Source organism: Euphorbia lathyris, chromosome 2, assembly GCF_963576675.1.
Source record: "Euphorbia lathyris chromosome 2, ddEupLath1.1, whole genome shotgun sequence".
Classification (NCBI taxonomy): Eukaryota; Viridiplantae; Streptophyta; class Magnoliopsida; order Malpighiales; family Euphorbiaceae; genus Euphorbia; species Euphorbia lathyris.
In genome coordinates this window covers 83,104,212-83,117,531 of record NC_088911.1, presented here as the reverse complement: position 1 = coordinate 83,117,531, position 13,320 = coordinate 83,104,212, and the positions used below count along the sequence as shown (strand labels likewise).

General features: G+C 34.9%; 2 protein-coding genes across 3 annotated transcripts; both read left to right on the top strand.

Moving 5' to 3' along the window:
• The first annotated feature begins 4,926 nt into the window (after positions 1–4,926).
• On the top strand, positions 4,927–9,522 carry LOC136218745 (sufE-like protein 1, chloroplastic/mitochondrial). 2 transcript variants are annotated; one of them, XM_066005829.1, is made up of 2 exons: positions 4,927–6,207; positions 9,384–9,522. In XM_066005829.1, the coding sequence occupies exon 1, from the start codon at positions 5,077–5,079 to the stop codon at positions 6,175–6,177; it is 1,101 nt and encodes a 366-aa protein (XP_065861901.1). In that variant the 5' UTR covers positions 4,927–5,076; the 3' UTR covers positions 6,178–6,207; positions 9,384–9,522. The 2 variants fall into 2 exon arrangements, with proteins under 2 accessions (XP_065861901.1, XP_065861899.1); XM_066005827.1 differs by lacking the exon at positions 9,384–9,522 and adding an exon at positions 7,313–7,448 and having other exon boundaries at positions 4,928–6,207.
• Positions 6,700–12,720, top strand: LOC136217179 (large ribosomal subunit protein uL13c). Its single transcript, XM_066003763.1, has 4 exons — positions 6,700–6,705; positions 7,313–7,498; positions 9,384–9,554; positions 12,280–12,720. Exons 1-4 carry the CDS (start codon positions 6,700–6,702, stop codon positions 12,394–12,396), a joined length of 480 nt encoding a protein of 159 aa, XP_065859835.1. The 3' UTR covers positions 12,397–12,720.
• Positions 12,721–13,320: the final 600 nt, after the last annotated feature.

The window sequence follows — 13,320 nt, the reverse complement described above, 5'->3', positions numbered from 1 at the left end:
TTATATACTATGTATGCATTTAACTAATTCAGATTTTACTTAGATGAAAACAAGATTAAATACTTGCATCTTATCATATAAAAGCATTCTTTAGAAAACTAGGAACACAATAAAAAAAACAATGAGAAACTAACTCATGAGCAACTCTGTTCGCTAATCAAGGAACAAATGTCACTAAACAAGTCGGGCGATTTTGAAGAAGTTTGTTGATATCCTTGTGGTTCGAGCACCAACTATTCACCACTCCTTTTACGTCTACTTCAAAATCGATTGTTGTAGTAAGAAGATATCCAAGCAATACTTTCTCGTAAGGCCAAAGCTTCAGCCAGCTTGGACGATATCAAACCATTCGAGACCGAGCGATAACAAACTAGAAACAAATCATCGCGATTACATAAAACGCAACCTAGGGGAAGCTCCAGGGGGAGCCGGCCTAGGCGTCCACCTAGGGCCTCCCATTCATTTTTTTTTATTATAAAATTCAATACTTATCTCAATTAAAATACAATAACTATTGAAATCTAAATTATTAACAACTATTAACACAAAAGATTTTTATATTGTATTTGAATTTAAAATTAATCATGTATATATAGAAAGTAAGAATGCAATATGCTAAAATGGAATCGAAAATCCACAACACGACGCAAATTGTCTTTATTTTTTTGTCTTCCAATCACCGCATCTTAACAATAGCACAATAGGGGTCTCAAAAATTTATTCCACAACTCATCTCTTAACAATAATACTTATAAGATATAAATTTGTCTATGTGGTTATTTGAGGAGAGCAAATTTAGTCTTTATGTATAAAGAGTACAATTTCAAGCCTAAGATTTATGAAATGATGCAGTTTCATACCCCGTTAATGGAAGATGGGTTTTTATTTTATTTTATTTTATTTCATTAAGAGAATATGTGCATTAGAATGCTAGATGTAGGAAGTAGCCAGGTCATGAAATTACATATGAAAAAAACTCATCTCTATTAATGAAGTCTAAAATTGGATCATTTGGTAAACGTTAGACTTAAGATTGCACTTTTTTTTGTACGCGGGCGCTAAATTTGTTCTTCATTAATGACCATAAGGCTAATTTTTTTTATCTTATACCATAATAACATAGTTGTGAACTGCTTTGTTCTCTTGAAATTACCCCAAAAGTTTAAGTTTTATTTGGTTCTTCTTCCCCTAGTCAAGAATTAACTAAATTTTATATTTACTAAATTTAGATTTGTAAATAAATGGAATATGAGAACTGCCTACAGTTTCTAAAATATTGGAACCATCTCTGACAGGATTAATACCAAAATGAGAGGAGATTTGAAAAATATATTCATTTACATTGCATTTCACTCGCCCTTCTACTAAGATCCTCAATCGGTTGTCCAAATTCAATTTGATTCTTATTTTAACTTTTAAGTGCATATACAAATGCACAAAATTATATTAATTCTTATTTTAAATTTGGTGGAATTTTACAATTTCATTAAATTATAGGAGGAGGCACCAGAATTTTCTGGGACGTTTTTTAGGTTTCCTCGAGGTCCAGAGTTCTCTCTAATGAAATGGAAATTTGACTCATAATCGAAAGGAAGAAGATAAAGTAAAAGATACTATAAACGAAAAAAAAGACACTTACATGAAAATCCTGGAAGATTAAAAGATGAAGTCCCGAGAGAATGAGTGAGGAGATGAATTTTGGAAACTGGAGAATGAAGAAGAAGATGAAGTGAAGAAACCCAAAAGGTGGAAAAATTCACCCTTATAAAGAAGATGATGTTGCTACCTAGGGATCTGGGTACGAACGTGCCACCTGTCTCCATCTCAATGGTACAGGAAAACATGCCCGTAAGAGTAATGAATACGCAAGCACGTGCAGAAGATGAAAAACCCTAAGGGCTTAATTGCCATTTTGGGGGCCTTCTGATAACATCCGGATATTATTTCTGCGGCAAAATCATAAAAGTACATAAATAAAAGGATCTATTGGCACAAAGCACAGCCACATGGCAATATCCGCCGATTCGAGGATATGACGTGCGCCAAAAGAAACTCCCATAGGGGACCTTGCCATGTGAATACACCACGTAGATCCGACACGCTAAAAAGGGACAGATACGCCATCCAAGACAGATACGCCCTTGTTACCACTGAGCCGTTTTTCTAGAAAACTGTTATGATCAGTGAAATTAAACAGTTCATTAAAGGCCCTAATGGTCGAACCTATAGAATGTATAATTAGTACATTAGAAGGCATTAAATCCAAGATTGTTCGAAATACCACCTAGATGGTTACAGAATCTAATATAAATACCCCCACTATGAGATATTCAAGGTATACTTACTGATTCCTTACTATAGTGCTTTCAGTTTATTATCGAAATTATTACTGATTTTGGTATCGGAGTGTCCCCCGCCGATCCCAATGACACCTCACAGGGAAGAGTTCCGGTCAGAAGATTTTCACAAGTTATCAAAGGTGGATTGGGATGCCACATCCAAGTTTTCCACCAAAACTGCATCTGAAGGGGACTAGGGTAGTTGTCGGTGTTGGCAACGTAAACTTTCCATTAGTTGGTGGAACTTTCGTGGGAAGTGTGGAATTCCCCATAGTTTGTGGCACTCCATCAGATCTCATTCTGCTGTTCATAGTGAAACTGTATTTTAAGCATAGCTCTACGTTCATCACACCAATTGATAACTGTGTTGATTTTCTTCAAATTCCTTCCCTGAGAGGTGCCGTTGGGTTCGACCGGAGACACTCTGATGGTAAAGTCAATATGATAGTTGATAAGAGAAATGAGCAAGGACAAGAGTTTGGGAGGAGTTAGCCAACGTACCTGAAACATACTCTAGTTATGGTATTTATACTTTTTTTTGTCACCTTTTGACATTAAAGGAGTATTAATGAATCGATCTCGTCATTACTCCTCTTAATTACTATTTAAGAGTATTCATTCTGCTTTGAGGAAGATGTAAAGGTGTCCCTAAAATCCCTTTATAATCGGAAAGATGAGATCTAATGTTGAACACTCGTTTGAAGGATGGTGATACCATTCAGTTGGCGAATCTCTCAAAACCAACTAATTTTGTTGTATCAATTATATGACATCTCTTACATGATAAGATCTAGGTATCGTGATATTATGTTCTAGATTCCTCCTATTTCTTTATATCTACCCAGAGATCAATGTGGATGTTATCATGTAGACTTCAATTCTATAATTGTTCTTTTTTTTTTTTGAAAAGTGTCTTTTCTTTGAAAAATGTATTTATTTTGATTTTTATCTTTTATACTCCCACTGTTATAATTTATTTGATATTTCGTATTAAGAAAATACTTAAAGGGCGTTTAGTTGGGGGTTTCAGGAAAGGATAAGGGAAAGAGGGGTTTTATTCCATTTGTTGGTGATTGTTTTGTTAATTCGATAATTACTTTTGCCATTTTTTAGTTTTGGATTACCCTTACCTCATATAATCTCTTTTTCCAATCCCCTAAAATTTTATATTCTATTTCTGATCTTTTACTAACTTGAATTTCTACACTCCCCGTAAAATTGTACTTTACTTTCCACTTTATTTTTAAATTTTTATTTTGATTCATTTATATATATATATATATATATATATATATATATATTTTATCTTTCGATTAATTTCACTTTTTTTTTTCATTTCCTCAACAAATATTTTGAACTAAATTTTACATTTTTATTTTTATTTATTTTTTTATTTCTAGATTAATTTTCATTTTTGATCTTTGTATTTATTTATTTTTATTTTTTTATCTTGAAAAATAATTTTGACCAAATTTTTTCTTTTATCATATTATTCAGTTTTAATATTTATTTTTTAATTATTTTAAAATAATTATTTTATTTTGAAATAAGATATTAAGGGTTAGACTATACTTACTTTGTTTTTGACAAAGTAAGTATTATTTTGTTTTTTTTTCACCATTGAATGATGATAAACTTAGATAAAATAAGCTGATCCAATTGTGGGAAAAACAAAGTAAAGCTTACTTTATCAAAAATTAAGTAAATATAGAAGACATCAAGATATTAAAATAAACATATAATTTTTAGCAAAATATCAATTTAGACTCCAAATATAAAATAATAACACCAATATAGGGAAGTCATAGGTTCGAATTACATCCAGGTGAGGTGAGTATTTTTTTTTCTTCTTTAATATAAACTTATTGTGTGTAAATTTTTTTAAGAAAAGGGTTAAGGTGCAAAAATATCCCTAACGTTTTGGGTCAGGAGCAATTTTACCCCTAACGTCTAAAATGGTGCAATTTTGCCCATAACGTTGGAAGTCAAGAGCAATTTTACCCCTAACGTTAATAAATTGGATCAATTTCAGACACTATTATAAAACACGGATATTTTTGTTCCTTATTCAGCACCAATTGCATAACAATTCGTCCTGAAAAAATGATTTCATGTTTTTTATAATTTAATAATAGAATTTGAGATTAATATTTATAAATTTGATGAATTTTTTGAATTTATTGTGTCTAATTTGTACAAAAAGACAGTATTTTTTTTTTATTTTTCACATCCCAACGTATGTTTATGATTTGTTACTGATAAAATGACACATGTATGAAGTGTAGATGACAGGATTCATGACCGAGAAGACAGTTTGATGAATTATTTCTCAAATTGACCCAATTTATTAACGTTAGGAGTAAAATTGCTCTTGGCTTCCAACGTTAGAGGTAAAATTACATCATTTTAGACGTTAGGGGTAAAATTGCTCCTGATCCAAAACGTTAGGGGTATATTTGCACCTTAACAAAAAAAAAAAAAAAAAACAAAACAAAACAAAACAAAACAAAAGACTCCAAATATAAAATAATAACACCAATTTAACTTTTAATAACTTCGATAATGGAACTAACTTAACAGAGTAACAGAGAGTCGATTCAGTTTTTCAAAATTTCCATTTATTTTATTAGCCGTCTGCCGTCTTCCAGGAAAAAGAAGTATGCATATGATATATGCGATCCTCATCCTCTCCAATTGGGCGTTGTCTTGAATCATCTGCTTCAGCTACAAAGTAACCATGTCTGCTTCGATCTCCTCTTCTCTTCGCTTATTCACCACTAGATTCCCAATTTCCCTTAACCCATCAAAATTCTTCATCTCTGATCTCAAACCCATGAAGCAATCCTTATTCATTTTGTATAAACCAATCTCTTTCCAGAAAGTCACAACGAAGAAACCTCCGCCACCGTTTGCATCGGCACCGGGCGCTACGTCTTTGCAACCCATTGAAGAACTTCCTCCAAAGCTTCAAGAAATCGTCAAGCTCTTTCAATCTGTGCAAGAACCAAAGGCTAAATACGAGCAGCTCCTTTTTTATGGCAAAAACTTGAAGCCACTCGATTCCCAATTTAAAACCAGAGATAACAAAGTAGAAGGTTGTGTTTCGCAAGTCTGGGTTCGGGCATATTTAGATACCGATAGGAATGTTGTATTTGAAGCTGATTCCGATTCAGTTCTCACAAAGGGGCTAGCCGCCTTGCTTGTTCAGGGGCTTTCTGGCCGGCCGGTGGAAGAGGTGTTAAGGGTTTCACCAGATTTTGCTGTGCTTCTTGGATTGCAGCAAAGTTTGACCCCTTCTAGGAATAATGGGTTTTTGAATATGTTGAAATTGATGCAAAAGAAGGCACTTGAGTTGTATGTTGAGGCTGAAAAGCGTAATGAGTTGAATTTAGGGATGGGTGGAAGTGAGGAATCGAGTATTGAATTGGGTAATAAAACAGTGAGTATTCAACATGATATAGAGTCAAATGCTGTAAGGAATTCCATTGACAATTCGGTGTCAATTTCAGAACCAAAAGCTGCTAACGGTGGTAATAATGATGATTCAGATAAAATAGGCAGCAGAGGAAAAAGAATTAAGGAGATATTGGAGAGAGAGCTCAAGCCAATAGAGCTGGAAGTGGAGGATGTTTCTTATCAGCACGCGGGGCATGCTGGTGTAAGAGGAAGTGATGGCGAGACTCATTTCAATTTGAAGGTGGTATCCCAAGAGTTTGAGGGGAAGAGTTTGGTTAAAAGGCATAGATTAGTTTATGGTTTACTGCAAGAGGAATTACAGAGTGGATTGCATGCTTTGTCAATTGTGGCAAACACACCGGCTGAGGTTCATGCACGATGACGAATGTCAATGACTTAACTTGGCATCTAGGTTGATTTATATATGCTTATTATCAATATGTGCACTACTTAATCAATCATATACCTTTGAAAGTATTGGTTTTCTTGTGGTATATTTTACTCATCACTTTTGTAAGTATGGTTTCCTAATGCTTTATCTGTTCGCCTGAAGTGCTACCTACATGTTTGATGTCAATTATTTTTTAACTCTGCTTTTGTGCTCTGCTCAGAACTAGCTTATAGGAATTAGGGGTTATTTGTAAAGAAACTTACCAGAATTGAGCATATGAATTTAATCAGGACTGTATATTTTTATATATTGTTAGGAGATCAAAATATCACCCAGCAAATTATGGTGGAAACTCTTTGTGAATTCATGGGCTTTTTAGTTTTCTGCCTTGAGTTTGAGAAGTTCTCTTAGTTTAAATTTCGCATAAAGCAATATGAACTTCAGAATTTTTCAGAATTGGATGAATGAGGATATAATAGAAGATGTGGGAGTTTGGTTTGTAGTTGAATAATTATGGGGGTGAGAAAGGCTTATCTACTTGGTGAAGGCAATTACTAACTTGGCATATAAAGGGGTTAGTGACATCAATCCATAATCACAGTAATACATATGTAGTCCATGTTTTACTTTACCTTCAACACATAAAAACAACACTAAAATGATTCACGAACAAGCTGCAGTCCCTAATCAATGCCTTGGTGGAAAAAGCCTACAGCTAAATTTGGTGCCCAGATTATTTACAAGTTTACTACTACAGGCTGACTTATTCAGTGGCTAAGTCAAAAATTATTTAAAAAATATGAGGCAGAAAAAGCCTGCCTTGTTCCACTGATCGATAAGGCTCTCCTCTCCTCCCCTCTTTTCTTTTCTTCTGTTTGTCTTTCCTTTCACTTTCTTATCTCTCTCTCTCTCTCTCTCTCTCTCTCTCTCTCTCTCTTTTTCCTTGTAATTGCTGCTTTTGGATACAGAGAACTAGACCAGCAAGGCTGCACATATAAGTTTTATTTCTTTTTCGTTTTTAAACGTTTGGGTGCTGGATTTTGCGGAAAATGTAAGTTTTATGAAGGAGGTGGCTGCAACTGATCCTCCTAAGCATTTGCCTAATTTACTGGATTTTGTCTTGTAGGACATTTGGAATACGACTTGGTATCCTAAAGCGGTGGACCACGTGAACACGGATAAACAATGGTATATTGTTGATGCAACTGATAAAATTCTTGGGCGACTGGCTTCCACCATTGCCATTCATATTCATGGAAAGAACTTGGCTACCTATACTCCTAGTGTGGACATGGGGGCGTTTGTAATTGTGGTATAGTTTATGTTTGTATTCTCATGCTTATATGCTCTCTTTATTACTTTACTAATTTCATTGACAACATATTTAATAATGTACTTTTTATGTGTTAAATGTCGCTAATGCATTATGAAGATGGATCATAACACATCATCCACTCTTTCTCGGTTATTTAATCAATTGATTGCATTAGTGTGATTCAATTTCTTATAGTGCTATTTTTATCTGTATGCATGTTGCTTTGCATTCTGGGTCAAAATGGCTCGACTTAGTTCTATAATTAAGGCTTGACTTCTATGATGTCTTTGTGAGTCTATTACTCTTCTGTTAGATGTTTTGTAGCTGTGTTCTAATCTAGGAAATCAATATTTACATGATATACATAAAAGCTAAAAGTGTTGCTCACTAAAATGTAGACTCAGTAGGGTAGGGAAGACCGGAAGAGATTATCTGTCACTTATTGCAAGATAATGTTTCACATAATGTTTCACTTGATATTTGATCAGGGTAATATATATTTATATTGAATATCCATGGTAACTCAAGATGGTATACCATGGTGCATGCTGTTTGCAGATGATATTGTGTTGGTTGATGAGACGAAAGAAGGAGTGGAGAGGAAGTTGGAACTATGGAGACAAACTCTAGAATCTAGATGCTTTAAGTTGAGTCGAAGTAAGACAGAATATTTGGAGTGTAAGTTTAGCGGCCATAGGAGTAGGGAGACAGGGACAATCACCCTAGATGGGAGAGTTGTTCAGGCCTCGGATTGCTTCCGGTATTTAGGATCTATTATCCAAACGGATGGAGAAGTAGATGGAGATGTTGCTCATAGGATTAAAGCTGGTTGGTCGAAGTGGAAGACTGCTACGGGTTTCCTTTGTGATCCCGGCATGCCTAATAGATTGAAGGGAAAATTCTACCGGACGGCAATTAGACCAGCATTGTTATATGATACGGAGTGTTGGGCAGTGAAACACTGCCACATCCATAAGATGTCGGTGGCGGAGATGCGTATGTTGAGATGGATGTGTGGTCATACGAGAAAGGACCGGGTGCGTAATGAAATAATTAGGACAAAAGTAGGGGTCACATCTATTGAGAATAAAATGAGAGAAAACCGACTAAGGTGGTTTGGCCATGTGAGACGTAGAGCGCTAGATGCGCCGGTTAGGAGAACCGAAGAGTGGCAAAGGGATGTAGTGGTGAGGGGTAGGGGAAGACCTAAGCAAACTTGGAGGAGGGTGATCGAGAGTGATATGAGTTTACTGGGAATTGAGGAAAATATGGTAGTGGATAGGACGGAGTGGAGGGAGCGAATTTACGTCGCTGACACGACTTGATTTCACGGTTTTATATGATGGTTCATGTTAGCCGACCCCGAATCATTTCGGGACTAAGGCTTTGTTGTTGTTGTTGTTGTTGTTGTTGTTGTTGTTATCCATGGTAACTCAATATAGTTGTTATTGGGATATCCTTTTCAGAATAAGCTCTAGGATTGGCCCAACATGTTGGAGTTCAATCAACATCTTGCAACTATTGATGACTGCTTCTTGGAGTTCCTATATATTAGGTGTTATCTCTAGTATTATTTGTCATTAGAGGTTTCCATTTTCAAATATTTCAATCTTGTAATGCGTTAACTCCTAAAGGTCCATGCTTAAGATTTTGTTGAAACTGCTCCTAATATGTTTGTATTTGCTTCTCATTATGATAGAAATGTTACTGAAATTTATACTAATGATATTTCTGCTTTAGTTAGTTTTACATGATTTTTTCACGTGTTAAGGTTGTGGAAAATTAGCTAGACTTAACTATTTTTTTGCAGAATGCCTGTTGATTCATAAATGAATTAGTTGCCATTTAAGTTTCTGAGGTTCTGAAACATTTTGCCCATAAGGTGAATGCTGAGAAAGTTGCTGTATCTGGCAAGAAAAGAACTCAAAAAGTATACAGGAGGCATTCAGGAAGACCAGGTGGTATGACAGTGGAAACATTTGATCAACTACAACAGAGGATTCCAGAAAGAATTATTGAACATGCTGTTCGTGGAATGCTTCCTAAAGGAAGAGTAAGTTCTGAATTTCTAATTCAGTATGACTGTCTATGTATTAAGTTTTTTTCCCTCTCGTGTTTACATGACTGGAATTTTGCTCAGGTCTAGTTTTTTGTTTCCATAACCTCTCCTTTTGGTGCCATTTATTTTGGTGGTGTGGTTTTGGTTTTGCATAGATGCCTTTGGCTTCTTGTTTTAGGTACTAGGTTATTTTAATTGGAATGAGTTACTGTCCTTTAAATGTAAGAGAACAAAGGGAAGCACTAGGGTAGCTGTGCTGCTGACATTACTGAATTCATCTGTGTTTGAAGTTGAGTACAACCAAGTCTTCCTGCCATATGCTTCTGAGTTCAGTAGAGCAGCAAACTTCTGCATTTTAGGCCAAAGTTGATGTGTTTGGTAAATATATGATAAAAGTTCTAAAAGTCAAGAAATTAAAAATTAAAAATATATTTATATTGAAAATTAGGCCTATTTTTGTCCAAAAAAATTTAATATCAGCTAAGTTGCGAAAGCTATTTATCCCAAAAGCTGCAAACCAGCTTTCCCAACTTTTAAGCAAGCAGTTTTGCATTTACCAAATCCTGCTTTTAGCTAGGAAAGCTGCTTTTAGGGTTTGGGAAAGCAATGCCAAACTGTCTCACAGTAACTTCCAAATGTTTTGGATGCGGCAGAAGGCAATCAGTGAATGTTACCGTCGGTGATATAGTACTTATAAAATTATGAGCATGGCTCAATAATTAGTTAAAGCAGAGTCTCTCCCTTGTGGCTATCAATTGTATGAGTGCACGTCCTAATTGTACCCGTGCTTTCTGCTTTTTCCTATTTGTGTGTGCTCTTACATGGATTAGTGATGGGTTTACGTTTATCAATAACATATTGAGACAATCTGTGCATAATAAGGACTTGAATCATATTGATGTTTTGGATAAGTCTATGAACTGTGTAATACTAAATTCCAAAGCCCGTCAAGTGACCAAGAAGGCTGAACATTAAAAGTTGGTGTACAACTCAAGGGCATGTTTATTCTTATACTATATCTGTTTCTGTACACCTCCAGTGGTGGGAAAAGAGCTGATCAGAAGGAAATTTCAATGCTTTTAGTGCAGAGAAAGTTGAATTCTGTATCACTTTTGAAGTCTTTTTGGCTAAGTTGCATCACAGTTTTCCATGTATTTATGAATGATTTTGATATTTGTGAGGCACTTGAAGTTCCATGGGGAGAAGAGTTTGGTGAGAGCTGCAGAGTAGAATATTCACTGGTTACTTACTCTTGACATAAGGGGACAAATGTAGGGCATGGTTTCTATCTTCTAGCGTGTAGAAACTGATGTGTTGAATGTGTAGTGCGTTTGAACTTTGAAGCGATTCTGAACTGAAACTAATGATGGTTGTAGCTATGACTACATGTACAAAGTATAACTATAAAATAGCTAGTCTATTACATGAAACGGATTCATCTTTGCATTTAATGTCCCATATTTTTCTTAATAAATAAAATCAACTGGTAAGAATAAGTGAGAGGATAATATCTCTTCTAAGTGTATTTCTCTTTTGTCTTCAAAAACTTTTGTTCTTTTATTTGAGTAAAGAAAATCACTGACAATATCTTTTGTTCATATCCTGAGTTGACTGTTTAGGGAAAAGTGAGCTTTTGTTCTTATATTTTGGGCAGGGTGAATTTTAGAAATAAATTTTCCTTGTATGGTCTATATGTAGAAGAGATAGTGTGAGGAAGTTGCTCATTTATTGGACTTTTTGTATGATTGGGTTTTGATAAATTTAAAACTGGATTCGTTACACTTGACATCCTTGCATGCTCTCAAGATTTCAAATAAATGCGATACTGTCTTAAATTTTTATGACAGTGACGATTTACTTGTTTATACCTTACAATGTGGTTCCCATTAAGTTCATCCTCACCCATTTCTTGAGGCGAGTCTTGGTTGAGTGGAAGAGCCTTGGTTCCGACTTCAATATTACAGAGTTTGACCGAAACAGCATCCTTGCTGTGCAAGGGTAAGGCTGTGGTTCTTCGACTTTCATAGTCCGGAATTAAGGGAACCTTGTGCCATTGAAGCACTTTTCCTATCCTCTCCTCCCTTGTTGAATTTTGAGGCACAATGGCAAAACAAAGGATACTATGATCAAATTCTCTAATATGGTTGTGAACAAATCATGTGCATTTATGTCATGTTATGATTTGAAGTTATGCTAATTTGTATGCATGCTTTGTTGTGCAGACATATTTTTGTCCAACAACTCACTATATTATTCAACTCCATGTTATTCTGATGATTCTTTTGTCAAATATTTTACTAGAAAAGCTAATGTTGAAGTATCTGAACGCTACAGAGATATGTCTGGTCTCTCGACTTTTATTTTGGATAATCGAACCCTTTTAGAGCTGTAATATCAAACAAGAATAGAAAACATGTATAGTGTACAACATCTTGCGACAGGCAAGCTTTTTCTCTGCAGAACATGGCATAAAGAGTCGCCATCTAAATACTTATATCAAGTTTCATTTTAGTTTTTCCACATCATTGTCTATGCATATCGATAAATTAATATGCAGCTTAATTGTTTCATTAGAAATAATGTCACTTATAGGTTTAACTAAAGGATGCAGGATTGAGATTGTCTTAAAAGTTATTAGGAGCCCAAATGTGATATTATGGTACCTGCCTATTGAGAAGCAGGGCAGTGAAGTTGTTGATATTATTCGTGTTAATTGCAGCTAGGCCGAGCATTATTCAACCACCTTAAGGTGTACAAGGGCCCAGAGCACCCACACGAGGCGCAGAAGCCGGAGGAGCTACCTATTAGAGACAAGAGGATACAAAAGCAGAGGTAGAATTTGAATTGTTGGCTAGCTTGAGATGTGGCAACCAAGGTGTTTAACCACCTTAAGAAAGTATTGCAGTTGAGCAGAAGCATTGTTCATCCACTTGGCTTGCATACATCTTTTTGATTCGCCAATATGACTCTCGGCCCTGCTTCTTCCATCTTGAGCTTTTTTGATGTATTTATTTTCTAGTACTAGTTTCTGTGCTTGTATTGTATTGTATTGATCTGATGAAAATTTTATTTTGTTGGTCCAAAGATGTATTCTCCGCCACTTGCAATGTATCATAACGATAACTTTAATTTATGAAGATGCATGAAAGATCTGACCTTTTCTTTTGACCAATTTAAGGATTAATGTTATTATATGTTGTGTGTTTGCTACTTTTATATATCTGTATGAGTGGTGAGATGTTTAAAATCTCTAGAAACCAGTTGCATTATTTGGAAAGGACGGCAGATTGAGTAAGCAACCTAAAGCTTATGCTTTCAACTTTAATTTCTAGTGTACTTACAAGACTCTTTCAGAAACTTCAAACTGATTAATAAATTGTAATATCTTGTATCTTCTCTGCAAATGTTTTTATTTATTAAATAAATATGTTTTATGTTATTAAATTGGGTAGGACTTATACTAAATCAAGCAAAGAAACTTCAACAAAATTTACATTTCCAAAAGAAGATAAAAGCATAATCACAGAAAAAATTTCCCAACCTAAACCCGTCAAACAGTCATCCATATTTTACAGTGATAAGGTGTCAAAATATCCTTGACGTTAGCTATTTTACCCTTAACATCTAAATTGTGCATTTTACTCATAACATTAGCAGCCAAGAACAATTTTATCCGTAACGTTGTCAAGTTGGATCAATTTGAGAAATAATTCATCATCACAAGAATTATTTCTCAAATTGATCCAAGTTGACAACTTTG

Coding starts and splice junctions, on each gene's coding strand:
- LOC136218745 (XM_066005829.1), top strand. CDS start 5,077: ATGTCTGCTTCGATCTCCTCTTCTCTTCGCTTATTCACCACTAGATTC.
- LOC136217179 (XM_066003763.1), top strand. Junction 7,499..9,383: donor TGGGGGCGTTTGTAATTGTG/GTATAGTTTATG, acceptor TTTGCCCATAAG/GTGAATGCTGAGAAAGTTGC. Junction 9,555..12,279: donor GAATGCTTCCTAAAGGAAGA/GTAAGTTCTGAA, acceptor TGTTAATTGCAG/CTAGGCCGAGCATTATTCAA.